We start from the raw sequence: 21,325 nt of genomic DNA on the forward strand, positions 1-21,325 counted from the left end.
ACTACCAACAACAAAAAAACGACCAAACTACAAAAAATAAACTAAATCAAACAACTTTACTGTTTAAAAAAAAAAAAAGATTTTTGGCTTGTCATGTTTCGTAGGACGCATTACTCGACCTTCGCCTCTCCTGAGACCGTTGCAGCGATGAGACAAGATTGTAATTGGATTGCAATTGGATAACACGAAATTGGTGAGAAAAAGAGGGTACCTTTTTTTTTTAAATAAAAAGATCTGATCCCTTACAAAAGCTCAAGGGGAGCCTGGAAGTGCGAGTGGTCTTCTGGCGCCAGTACCCCCTGCAAGTCTTCAGATGTAAAATTCTTAATTCCCCAAAACTTTTCTGCCGCAGCCACAATAATGTCCGGTTTCTTTGACTTCTTTGAGACTTGAGCCGTACAGTTAATAACTGTGGCAACGAACGCCACAAAATCCACCTTTTTAATTAACACACTGGGTATCTTTTGACTGGCAGCAAACATTAACTACAGGCTGTGGTGTTTCCACTACCATATCTTCACTAGCATCACTTGTTTTCTCAATTAATTTAATCGCCTCCGCATAGGAGATTTGATTGGTCGCTCTTTTGCCACCTCAATCTCCTTCACCTCAATCTCCTTCAGGGCACTCCAGGAACTCGGTATCATGATCCGCACCACAATTGCAACACCGTTGTCCTTCTACACACCGTTCTTCAGTATAATCTGTCCGTCTGCACCCACTTGAAACATGGCCAAATGCTTTACAGTTCTTACAATGCAGTGGTTTGGGGACAAAAGCTCTTACATCTTACATAACTGAGCTTCACATGCATAGGTAAGTGCTCTTTAAAAAAAAAAAAAAAGAACAGGGCCGACAGACTTTCTTATTTTTCGCCATTCACCCAACGGGTCAGACGCCTGGCACCAACCACACCAGGAAATCTCTTCCTGAACATCTGTTGTCACCCCTAAGATGACTCCTCTGACAGGTGCTCTACTCCGAAGTTCAAAGCAGGAAACTTCTGTTGTCTGGATTCTTTTGAGGCCTACTGCAATCTTCCTCTGTTTTTCATGAATACAATCAATCAAAATATGACCACTCCTGGTCACTCAGACAGACTCCACTTTTCCCAGCGCATTCACACCTCAAACGGGTTTCCATCCTTACTCAACAAGCGCATCCCAACAAGAAGCGATTCATTATCATTCACAGACTTATCCTCCACTCCAATTTCAGACAATTTCCTTTTTGTTCCAGTTTTCGACCCTACTGTTGTCCATTCAGGACTTTCATCTTCATCAACTTTGCTCGACACACTAAATTGATTCGTACTTCTGCCATTTTACCTTACTGAAACGTCGCACTCCACACTCCTGGGGTGGCAGGGTAGCCTAGTGGTTAGAGCGTTGGACTAGTAACCGTAAAGGTTGCAAGATCGAATCCCCGAGCTGACAAGGTACAAATCTGTCGTTCTGCCCCTGAACAAGGCAGTTAACCCACTGTTCCTAGGCCGTCATTGACAATAAGAATTTGTTCTTAACTGACTTGCCTAGTAAAATAAAAAAATTGAACTCCTTAGCCAAACTGTAATTTCTACAACTTCCACTAGGGTCACGCATTTTTGGAGTCCTTCAGAATATGAGTCAAATCAAATCAAAGTTTATTTGTCACGTGCGTCGAATACAACAGGTTTGCAGTGCAGTTGCAGTTGCAACCTTGCAGTGAAATGCTTACTAACAGGCTCTAACAAATAGTGCAAAAAAAGGTATTAGGTGAACAATATGTAAGTAAAGAAATAAAACAACAGTAAAAAGACAGGCTATATACAGTAGCGAGGCTATAAAAGTAGCAAGGTTACATACAGACACCGGTTAGTCAGGCTGATTGAGGTAGTATGTACATGTAGATATGGTTAAAGTGACTATGCATATATGATGAACAGAGAGTAGCAGTAGCGTAAAAGACTTAGTCCTATCCTATACACTTATCCTATACACTTTGTTAATGAATAATTAGGGTGAAAATGTGCACAGTTATCAATATATTTTATACAAATTATCATACAAAGAATAATTAAAAGTATTTCTATAAGATATGTGATTTATTTGTTTATTTTTCATAGGGTGTCCAATCAAAAATACAGTTGTGTAGATACTACTCGAAGAAAACCAATGGTCCAAACCTCATGTCGCTACCATAATCCATTCAAAAGTTATTGGAGTTTTTACACTTGTAGAATGGTCAAGATTAGGGTGACTAAATCAATGGAGGCCAGAGAAAAAAAGTGCTCAAAAATCAGGACAATGGCATTGCGTCAGCTAAGCTGGATGCTGTGCGAGAATTAAGGCAAACTGACAGGCATGAAACTCTTCTTTTTTCTTGAATCCAGAAAACATACAGCAATATAGAGGTTAGGTAGATATTGATTTTGAGACATGACATACAGTATTTTCATATTTTAGTATATGATTTTGTGACACCCATAAAGTTATGTATCACATTTTATATACACTGAGTACACAAAACATTAAGAAAACCTGCTCTTTCCATGACATAGGTTGACCAGGTGGATCCAGGAGAAAGCTATGATCCCTTATTGATGTCACTTGTTAAATCCACTTCAATCAGTGTAGATGAAGGGGAGGAGACAGATTAAAGAAGGATTTTTAAGTTTTAAGCCTTGAGACATGGATTGTGTATGTGTGCCATTCAGAGGGTGAATGGTAGTAGGTGCCAGGCGCACTGGTTTGTGTCAAGAACTGCATGTACAAAGTGTTTGTTAGGTGTTAAGCCTGAGTTAAAAGATGCTTAAAATTACTAAAAGACAAAAAGCGATTGTAATTGTGTTGATTGTGCTTGGGAAAAAAGATAGACAAGGTTTTAAAAAGGTTGCGGTAATATTTCATTCAGTAGAGAAATGTGTCTGAGGCTTAACTAACTCTGTCCCCCAGCTCAATTTACCCCATAAGTTGTGCCAAGAGAGCCCTTTTTTTGAGGAAAAGCCATGTTTTCAAAACTGTAATGTTTACATGAACTCTGATAATCTCCAGGGATGCACAACATCCTGAAATATTTAAGCAATAAGGCCTGTCGTGCCTGGATACTTGAGTAAAAATAAATGTTTTGTTATATTCGTGGTATATGGTCTGTTCCCAAGAAAGCTAAGGTAACTGAGCTAAATGACTATCACCCCGTAGCACTCACTTCCGTCATCATGAAGTGCTTTGAGAGACTAGTCAAGGATCATATCACCTCCACCCTACCTGACACCCTAGACCCATTCCAATTTGCTTACCGCCCCAATAGGTCCACAGACGATGCAATCCCAATCACACTGCACACTGCCCTAACCCATCTGGACAAGAGGAATACCTATGTGAGAATGCTGTTCATCGACTACAGCTCAGCATTTAACACCATAGTACCCTCCAAACTCATCATTAAGCTCAAGACCCTGGGTCTCGACCCCGCCCTGTGCAACTGGATCCTGGACTTCCTGACGGACCGCCCCCAGGTGGTGAGGGTAGGAAACAACATCTCCACCTCGTTGATCCTCAACACTGAGGCCCCACAAGGGTGCTTTCTCAGCCCTCTCCTGTACACCCTGTTCACCCATGGCTGCGTGGTCTTGCACGCCTCCAACTCAGTCATCAAGTTTGCAGAAGTCACTACACTGGTAGGCTTGATTACCAACAACAACGAGACAGCCTACAGAGAGGAGATGAGGGCCCTTGGAGTGTGGTGTCAGGAAAATAACCTCACACTCAATGTCAACAAAACAAAGGAGCTGATCGTGGACTTCAGGAAACAGCAGAGGGAGCAGCCCCCTATCCACATCGACGGGACAGTAGTGGAGAAGGTGGAAAGTTCTAAGTTCCTCGGCGTACACATCACGGACAAACTGAAATGGTCCAACCACACAGACAGCGTGGTGAAGAAGGCGCAGCAGCGCCTTTAGTTACATCACCACACTCCCTCTCTTGCTCTTGGTCCTCATCTTTGTAAGTCACCTTGATTTTGCACCTGAGTGTTTTATCAGTTTCTTTATGAAAATATTTAGCAAACTCCATGACAGTACCTTAAGCAAGGTGCTATAGCAGCACACAAGTAGCCTACAAATGCATGCTGGGCCGGGCATGCGCTGAGCTAATTAAGTGAAGTAAGCGCTACTGGAGCGAAATTGGAGTGGGCTAGAAGGCCGATGCTTCAGCCTTTGCGAAACTCGCTCCAGACTCTAGTCAAATTGGGCATGCTCCACTCCTTGCTCCACTCCAGCTCACATACTCTGGTAGCTGTAGCTAGTTGGCTAGCTAGCAGCAAGCAAGGGATAAGAACTTTGCCACTGAGCATGGCAACGGAACATAAAGAACTAACGACTGGGTCATGTTTGTAAAGATCAAACTAATCTAACGAACGACTGGGTCGCGTCTCTAGCAATCAATAGATGAGTAAGTATTAATTTGCTTATAAAAAGTATGAAAATATCAACAACAACAAAAGTTTCGATCTTGTCTCATCGCTGCAACTCCCCAACGGGCTTGGGAGAGGTGAAGGTGGATTCATGCGTCCTCCGAAACATGACCCGCTTAAACGCACTCCTTAACACCCGCCAGTTTAACCGGGAAGCCAGCCGCACCAATGTGTCGGAGGAAACATCGTTCAGAAAGCGCAATGGGACAAGGAAACCCGGGTCTGTACTAACCGCTATGCCACTAAGGAGGCCCAAAAAATAAGTTTTAATACCGGTAAATGTGTGCTTTAATATTTTTTGGGGGCAACTGTGGTATAAGGGGGATAAACGCCTCTGTTCTGTACATTAATGTATATCAGCACGTCTAATGTACAGAACGTCTAATGTACAGAACGTCTAATGTACAGAACCTTGGCATTTATCCCTTACATATCTTTGTTAGAAAGAATAGTATATTTCCCTTGATGGAGTGATGCTGATTGTAAAAATGGGATAAACATACTCGTTCTCCCCTACACCCAGAATGCGCTGATTGGCCTGTTAGGCATGATTGAATAAGGCTTCAACCAATGACCCACAAAAGAGGGCATGTCCCATAGTGAGATGTCGAACCAAATCGACTGAAAGAGAATTACACTTTGTGAAAGAAAAACGTTGTCAGTGATCCTTTATGTATAAGGGATTTGACAATGCAATGCATAGGGACAAAACACACTTCCATCTCTAGTCCAAACTTTATCACTGGCCTCAGTACTATGCATCCAGAATAACATTATTTATATATTTAATATGGTATATAGTACTGTACATCCATAATTAAGTTATTTATATATTTAATATGATATATAGTACTGTACATCTGTAATTAAGTTATTTATATATTTAATATATAGTACATCTATAAATAAGTTATTTATATATTTAATATAGAGTACTGTACATCTATAATTAAGTTATTTATATATTTAATATAATATATAGTACTGTACATCCATAATTAAGTTATTTATATATTTAATATGATATAGTACTGTACATCTGTAATTAAGTTATTTATATATTTAATATGATATATAGTACTGTACATCCATAATTAAGTTCTTTATTTATTTAATAGAATATATATCAATTATATTAAATTAATTATTTACCATGCAATTCCACACTCCAGACTTCAGATGGCACTTTTGATCTATTTCAGCATCCGTTTACTAACCAAACCTGAAGAAGAGAAGAACCAGGGCTGTGGTAGCAGAGGCAGGGAAATACTTGGGACTGTAAGGATTTGCTGCAGAACAGCTGCAGGGGGTGTTGAGTGATAGTGTTCTGACACAGGAGGTTGGTGCCACCTTAATTGGGGAAGACAGGCTCGTGTTAATGACTGGAGCACAATGGGTGGAATGGTATCAAATACATCAAACACATGGTTTCCATGTGATTGATGCCATTCCATTTGCACCGTTCCAGCCATTATTATGAGCTGTCCTCCCCTTCAGTAGCCTCCATTGGTTCTGGAATAGGACTAGATAGGGTTAAATAGTGGAATGGGTTGGTGTTTTTTAGAGAGGGCTAATAGTTGGCAGGGCAATTTTCCTTTTTCCCAATTTTGTATTTATTACCTTATTAGGAATTTGATGTCGGTTGGCCGTGAATGGCCTCACACACCAGCACAATAGGTGGCAGTGTATGCATCTAAAAGTTGGATGCGATCTGCCAGCCAATTCGCTAAGAAGAAGAACAGGAAGAGAAGAACCAGGAAGCTTTAAAATTGAAGGAAATGCTTTGAGAAAATGTGAAGTGCCACGTCTATTTAACAGGTATTTACAGTATGACATACTAGTTTACTCTTAGAAATTCTTCAGTGACGTGAGATTTAGTAAGCTACATCAAGTGTAAGAACTGGATCTGGCAGTAATGTGACCAGAATTCAAACAAACATGATTCGTTTGCGGTAGCTTATAAACCTATACATTGCACCTGGTATATATATATATATATATAAAAAAAATATTGCGTTTTGGTGTGTCCTTTGCATCCTGATGCACAGGAAATTAAGGGGGCTTTCGCACCAAATTGGTTTCGAGCGTTTTTTATGAACTCTCGCATATTCGCCCTTATTTCGGTTCGTTTGGACGGGTGTGAACTCTATCAGCACACGGGAGCGCACCAAAACAACGCACTGTGGGGGTGGTCTCGGTCCGATTCCATTCGTGACGTGGTGCCAGTCTGGACCAAAAACAGGAAAATAACCGGAGGCACGCAGTATTATTGGTTTGACTGCGAACATTCGATGATACTCACGCAGTAGCTTACCATAACTTGATATGTCTGAAACATTATGTGAGTAGTCAGCGCATTTATGAGAACATGCTGATTAGGGCCCGAGTCTATACCAGGGATAAAGACTACTGAATTTATTTACCCTATTGACGGAGTGGTTAGAGCGAGTGGTTATTGTGCTGTTTTCTCCTGCATGTTGTTGGAAGACGAAAGTGATATGAAGTTTGAGAGACAAGTTATGCTTCTTGATAATCAATAATGGATTAAACATGAGCATTTTTTTTCTCCAATAAACAAATACTTGCATGAACACATGGTTTTGTTAGGCGTTTTAGTTTGTTTGACATTGGGCAATCAGAAACCAATCAGATGCCTCAAGTCCTCAACTGGCAGCTTCATTAAATAGTACCCTCAAAACACCAGTCTCGAGGTCAACAGTGAAGAGACGACTCCAGGATGCTGGCCTTAGCAAATAGCATATTCAATTTTACCACATTATACATACATTATCCTTATCCTCATTTCTCTTGTCAAATACAGTAGAATGGACAAGGTGATCAACTGCTTCAGTAAGAGACCTGATGCCGTGGCCAGGCTGATATGCTTCCCATGGGCAGGTGGAGGCTCCATACACTATGCACGCTGGGGGAAAATCCTCACCTCCATTGAAGGTAATGATGATGATGATAATAATAATAATAATACATAGCCATTTTCAAAGACCCAAAGGCGCTTTACGTAAGGTACTATTATTTTTAGAGCCCGACCGATAAATTGGTTGGCCAATATTAGTCTTTCACAGAAATATTTGTCGGCCTTTATTCCGCATATAATCCTGCGATATTATATACATAGAAGTAACGAATACAGTAGGTCTTCTCATTTGCTGTCATTTTTAGAATTTTTCAATGGTTGCCTAAAGATGGCACTCTACGAGCTGCTTATTGAACAACATTCAGCCCTAAGTCGAGAGAGAGAGTAGGCATGGTGGTTTGACGGTGAGTAGCTTGCCACATCTAGTGACGGCATATTTGAATAAGTAAATAATCAGAAGTACACTTCACCAAGCAAACAGCCCTGTCCTCATCCCATTCTCACTTAGTTAATGTTAGCTGGCTAGCTAGACAGCTATGTAGTTAGGCTCTATCTAGCCGGCAAGATACCTTTGGGCATGTAGTGTGTGTGGACACCTGCTTGTCGAACATCTCATTCCAAAATCATGGGCATTAATATGGAGTTGGGCCCACCTTTGCTGTATAACAGACTCCACTCTTCTGGGAAGGCTTTACACTAGATGTTGGAACATTGCTGCAGAGACTTGCTTCCATTCAGCCACGAGCATTAGTGAGGTCAGGGACTGATGTTGGGCGATTAGGCCTGGCTTGCAGTCGGCGTTCCAATTCATTCCAAAGGTGTTCGATTGGGTTCAAGTCAGTCAAGTTCTTCCACACTGATCTCGACAAACCATTTCTGTATGGACCTTGCTTTGTGCACAGGGGCATTGTCATGCTGAAAAAGGAAAGGGCCTTCCCCGGACTGTTGCCACAAAGTTGGAAACACAGAATTGGCTAGAATGTCATTGTATGCTGTAGCGTTAAGATTAACCTTCACTGGAACTAAGGGGCCTCGCCTGAACCATAACAAAACATCCCCAGACCATTATTCATCCTCCACCAAACTTTACAGTTGGCACTATGCACTGGCATCTGCCAAACCCAGATTTGTCTGTCAGACTGCCAGATGGTGAAGTGTGATTTATCGCTCCAGAGAACGCGTTTCCACTGCTCCAGAGTCCAATGGCAGCGAGCTTTAACCTCTATGGGCTAGGCGGGACGAATTCGTCCCACCTACGTAACAGCCAGTCTAATCCAGTGGCGCGATTTTTGAATCGTTTGAAATACTATTACTTCAATTTCTCAAACATATGACTATTTTACAGCTATTTAAAGACAAGACTCTCGTTTATCTAACCACACTGTCCGATTTCAAAAAGGCTTTACAACGAATGCAAAACATTAGATTATGTCAGGAGAGTGCCCAGCCAGAAATAATCAGACACCCATTTTTCAAGCTAGCATATAATGTCACCAAAAACCCAAACCACAGCTAAATGCAGCACTAACCTTTTATGATCTTCATCAGATGACACACATAGGACATTATGTTATACAATACATGCATGTCTGTTCAATCAAGTTCATATTTATATCAAAAAACAGCTTTTTACATTAGCATGTGACGTTCAGAAAAAGCATACCCCCGCAAACTTCCGGGAATTTACTAACAGTTTGCTAAATTACTCACGATAAACGTTCACAAAAAGCATAACAATTATTTTAAGAATTATAGATACATTACTCCTCTATGCACTCGATATGTCCGATTTTAAAATAGCTTTTCGGATGAAGCACATTTTGCAATATTCTAAGTACATAGCCCAGCCATCACGGCTAGCTATTTAGACACCCGGCAAGATTAGCCTTCACCATAATCACATTTCCTATAAGAAAAATGTTCTTACCTTTCCTGTTCTTCGTCAGAATGCACTCCCAGGACTTCTACTTCAATAACAAATGTAGGTTTGGTCCCAAATAATCCATAGTTATATCCAAATAGCGTCGTTTTGTTCGTGCGTTCTAGACACTATACGAATGGTAAAAAATGTCAAAATATTCCATTACCGTACTTCGAAGCATGTCAACCGCTGTTTAAAACCAATTTTTATGCCATTTATCTCGTAGAAAAGCGATAATATTCCGACCGGGAATCTGCAATAAACTAAACAGCCGAATTAAAATACTCCACGGGGGCTAATCGCGCACGCGCCTCATTCCATTGTCACCTAATGGGACACTTGAATAAGGTGATAATCTGTTTCAGCCTGAGGCTGCCTCGTCAACCTTCATGATTTTCCCGGGTCCTGAGAGCCTATTGGAGCCCTGGGAATTGTCACGTTACAGCTAAGATCCTTACTCTTCAATAAACAGATGCAAGACGCACGACTCCTTGTCAAACAGGCCACTTCCTGCATGAAACCTTGTCAGGTTTTTGCCTGCCATAGGAGTTCTGTTATACTCACAGACACCATTCAAACAGTTTTAGAAACTTTAGGGTGTTTTCTATCCAAACCTGAACAATAATATGCATATTCTAGCTTCTGAGTTGGTGTAGGAGGCAGTTAAAAATGGGCACATATTTTTTCCAAAATTCTCAATACTGCCCCCTAGCCCAAACAGGTTAAACTACCCCAGCCGACGCTTGGCATTGCGCATGGTGATCTTAGGGTTGTGTGGCTGCTCGCCTGTGGAAATCCATTTCATGAAGCTGCCGACCAACAGTTACTGTGCTGGCGTTGCTTCCAGAGGGAGTTTGGAACTCGGAGTGAGTGTTGTAACTGAGAACAGACTATTTTAACGCGCTTCAGCACTGGGCGTCCTGTTCTGTGAGCTTGTGTGGCCTACCACTTTGCGGCTGAGCCGTTGTTGCTTCTAGACGTTTCCACTTCACAATAACAGCACAGTTGATTGGGGCAACTCTAGCAGGGCAGAAATTTGACGGATGACTTGTTGTGTTGGAAAGGTTGCATCCTATGATGGTGGCACGTTGAACGTCACTGCTCATTCTACTGCCAATGTTTGTTTATGGAGATGGCTGTGTACTCGATTTTATACACCTGTCAGCAATGGGTGTGGCTGAAATAGCCGAATCCACTAATGTGAAGGGTTGTCCACATACGTGTGTGTGTGTGTGTGTATATAAGTAGTTAACCTAGCTAGCAATCTCTGTGCTACTCATGTGCGAACACTGGACTGGCGCCAAAGTGAACACTCCTTGATACAAAAATAGCACTTACTGTGTCGGCCTATTATGTTAGTGGGCTTATTTAGTTAGTTTTCCACAAACTGCAAGATAGTTGGCGCAGATCTATCATCCGGGTCATGTGCTTGCAATCATGAGATAGACAGCTAAATTAGGTGTATGACTAAAACGCAGGAAAACGGTTAACGTTTTCAGTCATCAGTGTATACCATTTGCAGTTGAAATATACACTGAGTGTACAAAACATTGACACCTGCACTTTCCATGACATGGACTGAACAGGTGAAGCTATGATCCTTTATTGATGTCACTTGTTGAATCCTCTTAAATCAGTGTAGATAAAGGGGGGAGACAGTTTTAAAGATGGATTTTTAAGCCTTGAGACTCCTGCGACATGGATTGTGCGTGTGCCATTCAGAGGGTGAATCGGCAAGCCAAAAGATTTAAGTGCCTTTGAACGGGTTATGGTAGTAGGTGCCAGGCGCACCGGTTTGAGTGTGTCATGAACCGCAACGCAACAGTTTCCTGTGTGTATCAAGAATGGTCCAACACCCAAAGGACATCCAGCCAACTTGACACAACTGTGGGAAGCATTGGAGTCAACATGGGCCAGCATCCCTGTGGAACGCTTTTAGCACCTTGTAGAGTTCATGCCCTGTCAAATTGAGGCTATTCTGAGGGCAAAAAGGGGTGCTACACAATATTAGGAAGGTGTTCCTAATGTTTTGTACACTCAGTGTATAGCCAATACATGTTGTATTGAATATCAGTGTAATTTACATTATGGTTTCTGTAAGAAATCATTGGCGTAATGAACAGCTAGCATGTGCACTAACCAAGATCTCAATGCAAGGTTTCCATAAAGTGTTTGCTTACATGACCTTTGACTATTGACAAAAGGAACACCTATGTGAGAATGCTGTTCATTGACTACAGCTCAGCGTTCAACCCCATAGTGCCCATGATCACTAAGCTAAGGACTCTGGGCCTAAACACCTCCCTCTGCAACTGGGCTGTAGTGGAGCGGGTCGAGAGTTTCAAGTTCCTTGGTGTCCACATCACCGATGAACTATCATGGTCCAAACATACCAAAACAGTTGTGACGAGGGCACAACAAAACCTTTCCCCCCCTCAGGAGACTTAAAAGATTTGGCATGGGTCCCCAGATCCTCAAGGTTCTACAGCTGCACCATCGAGAGCATCCTGACCGGTTGCATCACCGCCTGGTATGGCAACTGCTCGGCAGCTGACCTTAAGACACTACAGAGGGTAGTGCGAACGGCCCAGTACATCACTGGGGCCAAGCTTCCTGCCATCCAGGACCTATACAATAGGCTGTGTCAGAGGAAAGACTCCAGTCACCCAAGTCATAGACTGTTTTCTTTGCTACCACATGGCAAGCGGTACTGGAGCACCAAGTCTAGGACCAAAAGGCTCCTCAACAGCTTCTACCCCCAAGCCATAAGACTGCTGAACAATTTATAAAATCGCCACCGGACAATTTACATTGACCCCCTGCTCCTACTGCTCCTACTCACTGTTTATTATCTATGCATAGTCACTTCACCACCACCTACATATAGAAATTACCTCAACTAACCTGTACCCCTGCACACTGACTCGGTACCAGAGCCCCCTGTATATAGCCTCGTAATTCTTATTGTGTTTCTTTTTATTTTAGTCTACTTGGTAAATATTTTCTTAACCCTTCTTGAACTGCACTGTTGGTTAAGGGCTTGTAATTAAGCATTTCACGGTAAAGTCTACACTTGTTGTATTCGGCGCATGTGACAAATAAAGTTTGATTTGAAAGCACTGCATTGAATCTACTCAAAACAAATACTGACACCTAGTGGTGACATGAACTGCATTTCACTGCATAGGTTGTGAACTTGTGAACAGTGAAGTTTCAGATTTGAGACTAAGTGTAATTCATTCATCCCTTGTTTAATTAATAGTTTGCTTGTGGTGCTTCAGCAACAAAACAATTCTGCATTTTTATCCTCTGCTATAGATGGACAAATCTTTAAGTTCTACCTAAGAAGGTAAACTGAACAAGTGTTTTGTATTTATGGAGGATTTAGTAGCTTTTTGATGTAAACCACATTTTTAATATTTAGTTAAGAAATCATCCTTTATAGTATCTGTTAATCCTTTGGAGCACAGTTTGTGTAAAAAAAAAAAAGAACGTTGTTTTTCATTCCACCTTTAATTTTTTTTTTTGATAATCAGTGACTTTTTCCTCCCTAAAATCAACATCGGACCCAAGAAACCCATATCGGTCGGGCTCTAATTTATATTATAAAAATAGGATTGGTTAATTGAAATTGCATCACGATTCATGAGCAGTAGGTTTAGTGAAGGGGAAGGAGAAACATTGTCTGTTTTTAAAGACATTTTCTATCTCCCACTTTTTTCTTTGCTAGTGTTTGCTGTTAAACTTCCTGGCAGGGAGGCTCGAGCCAAAGAGCCCTTCTTTCAAAGCATGGAGCAGATTGTAGATGAGGTCATCAATGTGCTACTGCCGGTGCTCAAGGAGAAACCATTTGCCCTCTTTGGCCACAGGTACAAGTAGAAAAATGTCATCAGTGTCACTTAGGTATGAATCTCCTCACCTAGAACCAAATCAGGTTGTCACGAGTACAGTTAGTAATTAAGTGTGCCATCAAAAACTGAGGGTACTGTTTGCTCTATAATCATCATGGTCCTTTCTTATCTGAAGCTACATTTTATTGATCCAAAGTTGTCAGAATTGTGATTACCTTTTATAGCTATTCTGCACTGTCACAGCTTTGGCGCCATGACCAGCTTTGCTATAGCAGATACTTTGAAAAGAGTCCACAAGTTGGAACCAATTCACATCTTCCTGTCTGGTGCCTCAGCACCCTACGTGAGTACTATAATAGCAATCATGTAAAAACGGAACAGCATTTATACAACTTTACTACGACATTTGTATGACATGTAACCATATGGCCATTTCTGATAACTTTTGAAATGCTATTACTTAATGTACTGACCTAAAGCAGTCATCCTTTAGTTTTTCCTTGCTTTCTAGTCTGAGATGCGTATCCAAGCCCCAAAGAGAAGTGATTTATCAGATGAGGAGTTCCTCCAGTGGATGACCAGGATTGGTGGGACTCCCCCCGAGTTACTGGCCAATCCTGAGGTTGTAAAGCTCTTCCTACCTGCGCTGAAAGCCGACCTCCACGTGGTGGAGAACTACAGGTGGGCATCTCTAACTTTGTCACAATTCTCTCTTTCCTCCCAAAGTGTGCACTTTCACTAATTTGAAAGGAAATTGCTGGTATAAGAAATATGGTGGAAATTTCCCCTAGTAGTGAACAAGTGCACACTTCAGAAGTAGGGAGATATTATTGGGACGCACATTCTATTAGCATCTCTGGCCTGTAAATGTTAATTAGCAACACGTTTATTGCGCCTTATACCATGGCATTGTTGAATACTCAATTCTGATTGTCAAGAAGGGCAATCTAGAGCGTGCATTATTTCCCTATAATGCACTGTATAATTCAATGGCTATGAAGTTAAAGAGCATCTGAACACGCCGATTGGCGCGTGTGTTTTTCTGTTTCTCATTAGAAAAACAAGATTTCAGTCTTGGAGGTGTGTTTCCTGACCGATTCCGCGGTCTGTTAATGTTTGGCCCCAATGAGACACTGTAGCCTATTTCAATTCCTCAAAATCTTCAGAATGAATCTAAGATAATTCAAGAAATCTGTAATAAATGTTGCCGTTTTTTGTCGGATGTTTTAGTTGAGTAATTATTTGGGGTATTTCTCAAGTAAAAAAAAAAAAGAAAGTGCAACATGTCTTAATCAGTCGGAGCTGCTGGGCAGGTCTGTTTCGCTGTCTATGCTATTGGATGGAGTGCAATCATCGCAGCTGTTCACCACATGTTAGTGGGAAAATAGACAGTCAAATTAAATTTACCCATTGTGGCGCACGGATGTTCCAAACTCCATTTTAGATGAGACTGACTTAATAACAAAAATAACTTTGACTTTAATCGATTCTACATAGCCCGTTTTCAAAGGGATTCGTTGCTTTTTAAAGGCAGTCGCTCTTTAATTCTAACATGGTCTGTTTGAGCTGCTTTTGTATACATTATTACACATGTATAAATATGTAATAAAGATTGTTCTTGTGTTCCAGGTGTGACAGGCCAGAGAGTCCTCTCTCATGCCCAGTCACATGCTTCGATGGAAAGCAGGACATGCCTCATGACTTACAAGGTCAGAGCTCTGATGTCTCGTGCATGTCTGCTTTCCATGTGATGTCTAGCGATTCTCTCCATAAGTTACACTGCTGTAACACCCTGTGATTAACACAAATTGCATGACTATGAGTACTGCACCTGTGTAAAGAAACATGGCCATTAAGTCCTAAGTGATGAGCACAGTTCAGCTGTAGGTTCCTGGCTGTTTGTGTAAGGTCTTCAGAGAACTCTTCATCAATTCTGTGGTCCTTTTGAAGTTGCTTTAGAACTTTAGTTGCTGATAGCGAATTGTGATCTGTTTCCATTGCAACTGTAAATGTGGTATGTGTCTTTCCCTTTTCTCATTTAACAGCATGGAAAGACATATCATCTGGAGATTTTACAGTGCAAATGCTACCTGGAGCTCACTTTTATTTAAAAGATGCAGCCAATGAGAAGGTCATATTGGACTACATCACAAAGTATCTGGAGATGGCGGAAATTGACTACTTGTAGCTATGAAGGGCACAGTGGCAGAAAAGGAAATGTATCATGTTATGTTTCCATTGTAGTGACACAACCAGTTTTACTTAGTTTTTGAAGAATAGGAGTCCAAGAAGCATTTCAACAGTAGTATCTATGCCTTTGAGCAATAATGCAAATGATGGAAGTAGGGTTTGTTGACCATGTGAATCTAGCCGATGTGTTTAGGATTTTACGAGTGACGTAAGATGTATTACAGCCTAAAATGGAATCCAGAGAGATTGCCTGACTAGTCCTCAAATTAAATTGTATTGGCCACGTACACATGATTAGCAGATGTTATTGCGAGTGTAGCAAAATGCTTGTGCTTCTAGTTCCGACAGTGCAGCAATATCTAACAAGTAATATCTAACAATTCCACAACAAATACCTAATACACACAAATCTAACTAAGGAATGGAATAACAATATATGGATGAGCAAGACAGTGGCATAGGCTAAGATGCAATAGATGTATTAAATGCAGTATATACATGAGCTGAGTAATGCAAAATATGTAAACGTTATTAAAGTGGCATTATTAAAGTGACTAGTGTTCCATTATTAAAGTGGCCAATGATTTCAAGTCTGTATGTAGGCAGCAGCTAGTGATGGCTGTTTTCACAGTCTGATGGCTTTGAGATAGAAGTTGTTTTTCAGTCTCTCGGTCCCTGCTTTGATGGACCTGTACTGACCTTGCCTTCTGGATGGTAGCGTGGTGAACAGGCAGTGGCTCAGGTGGGTGTTGTCCTTGATGATCTTTTTAGCCTTCCTGTGACGTCGGGTGCTGTAGGTGTCCAGGAGGGCAGGTACTTTGCCCCCGGACGCGTTGTGCAGACCACACCACCCTCTGGAGAGCCCTGCGGTTGTGGGCGGTGCAGTTGCCGTACCAGGCGGTGATACAGCCCGACAGGATGCTCTCAATTGTGCATCTGTTAAAGTTTGTGAGGGTTTTAGGTGACAAGCCAAATTTCTTCAGCCTCCTGAGGTTGAACAGGCGCTGTTGCGCCGCCTTCACCACACTGTGTGAGTTTGTCAGTGATTTATACGCCGAGGAACTTAACTTTCCACCTTCTCCACTGCTGTTCCGTTGATGTGGCTGGGGGGTGCTCCCTCTGCTGTTTCCTGAAGTCCACTATCATCTCCTTTGTTTTGTTGATGTTGAGTGAGAGGTTATTTTCCTGACAGTACGCTCCCGTGTGGGCCCCCAGTGTTGAGGATCAGTGTAATGGAGATGTTTCCTGCCTTCACCACCTGGGGGTGGCCCGGAGGGTACTATGGTGTTGAATGCTGAGCTATAGTCAATAAAGTCCTCTGTATACTAATGTTTGCCTCCCAAATTGCACCTTATTCCCTTTTATAGTGCACTGCTTTTGACCAGCACTATGTAGGGAATTGGGTGCCATTTGGGACATAGTCTGTTACCATTACTGTAACAATGACATTCTGCTGAGCCTGATGTCTGTAAGGTTGGTGAATATCTGCCAGTTTTGGCACCATCTGTGCATCTGTCACTTGTGTTCTGATCAAAAGTGTTAGCATGCTAGCTGTTCCTGTAGACTTCGAGTCTTTGCGCTAAGCTAATTAGCATTTTCACACAAAACGACCTCTAACTTCCATCATACTGGATGCAGGTTCTTGAATTCATCAGAAACTGTGGGAGGTGCACAGTACTACATCGAGCCATGACTACATGGAACTCTATTCCACATCAAGTAACTGATGCAAGCGGTAAAATTTGATTTCAAAAACAGGTTAAAGAAAAAAAAACACACCTTATGGAACAGCGAGGACTGTGAAGCAACAAACAGACATGCATACATACACATGGATTTAGTACTGTAGATATGTGGTAGGGGCCTGAGGGCACACAGTGTGTTGTGAATGTATTGTAATGTTTTTGAAACTGTATAAACTGTCTTAATTTTGCTGGACCCCAGGAAGGCAGCAGCTAGTGGGGATCCATAATAAATACAAACCAATGAATGAAACCAACTATGGAAGTGTATTGTAGCGAATCAAACGTCTTGACTAACTTACAAAAGCGGATGGTTAGGGTAGTGAATGGGAATCTCAACACAATACATTATGCAGTGGTGAACTTAACATTAGACAGAGGCAATTGCCACAGGCCTCACATCAACAATGGGCCTCGTGAGCTGGACATAAATAATAGTAATCATTAGCGATATGATTGCAGCTAACATCCTATCGTGCTTAGGGTCATGTATAAAAATGAAATTAATAATATTGTGAAAGGAAACTTCAATAAGATGCCAGAAAAGCTAACATGCTGACCACACCACTCGCGTTGCTTCTATTTGTGGAGCAGAAAGCGCTGCAAGTCCTGTCTCTCCCATCTCCTCATTGGTTTGCAGATGCCCTCGTGCCATCTCATTGGTTTTACCCACGTGGGTGATTGAAAGATGAACGGATGTCGGTCAATTGTTTTGTGTGTGGATTCATGTACACATACACTAAGTTGACTGTGTATTTAAACAGCTTGGAAAATTCCTGAAAATTATGTCATGGCTTTAGAAGCTTCTGATAGGCTGTTTTTAGTCAATTGGAGGTGTACCTGTGGATGTATTTCAAGGCCTACCTTCAAACTCAGTGCCTCTTTGCTTGACATCATGGGAAAAGCAAAATAAATCAGCCAAGACCTCTGGAAAAAAATGGTAGACCTCCACAAGTCTGGTTCATCCTTGGGAGCAATTTCCAAAATCCTGAAGGTACCACGTTCATCTGTACAAACAATAGTACGCAAGTATAAACACCATGGGACCACACAGCCGTCATACCGCTCAGGAAGGAGACGCGTTCTGTCTCCTAGAGATGAACGTACTTTGGTGCGGAAATTGCAAATCAATCCCAGAACAACAGCAAAGGACCTTTGTGAAGATCCTGGAGGAATCAGGTACAAAAGTATTTTTATCCACAGTAAAACGAGTCCTATATTGACATAACCTGAAAGGCTGCTCAGCAAGGAAGAGCCACTGCTCCGAAACCGCCATAAAAAAGCCAGACTACGGTTTGCAACTGCACATGGGGACAAAGATCGTACTTTTTGGAGAAATGTCCTCGGGTCTGATGAAACAAAAATAGAACTCTTTGGCCATCATGGCCATCGATATGTTTGGAGGAAAAAGGGGGAGGCTTGCAAGCTGAAGAACACCATTCCAACCGTGAAGCACGGGGGTGGCAGCATCATGTTGTGGGGGTGCTTTGCTGCAGGAGGGACTGGTACACTTCACAAAATAAATGGAATCATGAGGTAGGAAACTTATTTGGATATATAGAAGCAACATCTCAAGACATCAGTCAGGAAGTTAAAGCTTGGTTGCAAATGGGTCTTCCAAATGGACAATGACCCCAAGCATACTTCCAAAGTTGTGGCAAAATGGCTTAAGGACAACAAAGTCAAGGTATTGGAGTGGCCATCACAAAGCCCTGACCTCAACCCTATAGAACATTTGTGGGTAGAACTTAAAAAATGTGTGCGAGCAATGAGGCCTACAAACCTGACTAAGTTACACCAGCTCTGTCAGGAGGAATGGGCCAGAATTCACCCAACTTATTGTGGGAAGGTTGTGGAAGGCTACCCGACACGTTTGGCCCAAGTTAAACAATTTAAAGGCAATGCTACCAAATACTAAATGAGTGTATGTAAACTTCTGACCCACTGGGAATGTGATGAAAGAAATAAAAGCTGAATTCAACTATTATTCTGACGTTTCACATTCTTAAAATAAAGTGGTTATCCTAACTGACCTAAGACAGGGAATTTTTACTGGGAATAAATGTCAGGAATTGTGAAAAACTGAGTTTAAATGTACACTGCTCAAAAAAATAAAGGGAACACATAAACAACACAATGTAACTCCAAGTCAATCACACTTCTGTGAAATCAAACTGTCCACTTAGGAAGCAACACTGACTGACAAATTTCACATGCTGTTGTGCAAATGGAATAGACAACAGGTGGAAATTATAGGCAATTAGCAAGACACCCCCAATAAAGGAATGGTTCTGCAGGTGGTGACCACAGACCACTTCTCAGTTTCTATGCTTCCTGGCTGATGTTTTGGTCACTTTTGAATGCTGGCGGTGCTTTCACTCTAGTGGTAGCATGAGACGGAGTCTACAACCCACACAAGTAGCTCAGGTAGTGCAGCTCATCCAGGATGGCACATCAATGCGAGCTGTGGCAAGAAGGTTTGCTGTGTCTGTCAGCGTAGTGTCCAGAGCATGGAGGCGCTACCAAGGAGGAGCACTGCCAGAGCCCTGCAAAATGACCTCCAGCAGGCCACAAATGTGCATGTGTCTGTTCAAACGGTCAGAAACAGACTCCATGAGGGTGGTATGAGGACCCGACGTCCACAGGTGGGGGTTGTGCTTACGGCCCAACACCGTGCAGGACGTTTGGCATTTGCCAGAGAACACCAAGATTGGCAAATTCGCCACTGGCGCCCTGTGCTCTTTACAGATGAAAGCAGGTTCACACTGAGCACGTGACAGTCTGGAGACGCCGTGGAGAACGTTCTGCTGCCTGCAACATCCTCCAGCATGACCGTTTGGCGGTGGGTCAGTCATGGTGTGGGGTGGCATTTCTTTGGGGGGCCGCACAGCCCTCCATGTGCTCGCCAGAGCTAGTCTGACTGCCATTAGGTACCGAGATGAGATCCTCAGACCCCTTGTGAGACCATATGCTGGTGCGGTTGGCCCTGGGTTCCTCCTAATGCAAGACAATGCTAGACCTCATGTGGCTGGAGCGTGTCAGCAGTTCCTGCAAGAGGAAGGCATTGATGCTATGGACTGGCCCACCCGTTCCCCAGACCTGAATCCAATTGAGCACATCTGGGACATCATGTCTCGCTCCATCCACCAACGCCACGTTGCACCACAGACTGTCCAGGAGTTGGCGGATGCTTTAGTCCAGGTCTGGGAGGAGATCCCTCAGGAGACCATCCGCCACCTCATCAGGAGCATGCCCAGGCGTTTGTGGTGGCTATTTTCCGCATTACCAAATGAGGAGTTAAACACACCAGTCCGAGTTAAACTACATCTTTAATACTTAAGATACTTTTGCAAAAGTTCTTGACCCCCAATAAATGCACTCTCTCGAATGAATCATTGAATGAGGTGATTACCCAATGGCTACAGGGATCTTTTATAGCAACGATACACCCCCTTCAACGTACATTGACAAACCACAGATACTTAGTAACAGTTCAAAGGTTAAGTTTTGTATGACAGATATCAATAAAACACATCAGACAGTAACTCCTATGTCAACAGGATTAATGGTATAGCCCAGTATCTGGTCTCTTTAGAACCGTCCCTCCCTGGTACGGTATTGAACAGAACTATTTCATCCAATGGCATATATCAGTTGTCAACTCTAGATACTCCCATCTCAAGCAAACCCCCTCTTGACCCCACTCCTGGACAGGCTCACTGGGGGGAGTGAGCCTCTAGGCCATATATTATCACAGGATAAGTGTGAGATCTAAGAGGACATACAAGGGTCCATTTACTGCCATAATCCTCCCCACAATAAAGAAAAGGAGGGAGTGACTTGCTCACAGATATTGTGGAGACAAGTCATTGGTTCCCCATTAATCACGCATCCCTTCACATGGTTTAAGAAATAGGTAAAGACACACTCCCATGATGACAAATCTGACCTCTCCCCTCTCTGGGCCCCAAGTGTCTGAGCCCCAGCTAAGGTAGACGTGCAACTGAAAAGACACCAGAGTCCAATGGACACTTTCTAATGACTAGTACCTCAAATAAGCATATTATAATAATGAAACGTTGTAGGGAGGTCATACAGGCACGTGGAGGCCACACACACTACTGAGCCTCATTTTGACTTGTTTTAAGGACATTACATCAAAGTTGGATCAGCCTGTAGTGTGGTTTTCCACTTTAATTTTGAGTGTGACTCCAAATCCAGACCTCCATGGGTTGATAAATTGGATTTCCATTGATTATTTTTGTGTGATTTTTGTTGTCAGCACATTCAACTA

General features: G+C 42.3%; 1 protein-coding gene across 1 annotated transcript; it reads left to right on the plus strand.

The window, feature by feature from the left end:
• Positions 1-6,226: 6,226 nt before the first annotated feature.
• On the plus strand, positions 6,227-15,834 carry olah (oleoyl-ACP hydrolase). The gene is given in 7 exon segments (NM_001141261.1): positions 6,227-6,270; positions 7,274-7,404; positions 12,979-13,117; positions 13,343-13,442; positions 13,611-13,780; positions 14,729-14,808; positions 15,145-15,834. Coding segments are annotated over 6 exon segments (759 nt in total). The 5' UTR covers positions 6,227-6,270; positions 7,274-7,277; the 3' UTR covers positions 15,288-15,834.
• Positions 15,835-21,325: the final 5,491 nt, after the last annotated feature.

Source organism: Salmo salar, chromosome ssa27 (assembly GCF_905237065.1).
Source record: "Salmo salar chromosome ssa27, Ssal_v3.1, whole genome shotgun sequence".
In the NCBI taxonomy this organism is placed as follows: Eukaryota; Metazoa; Chordata; class Actinopteri; order Salmoniformes; family Salmonidae; genus Salmo; species Salmo salar.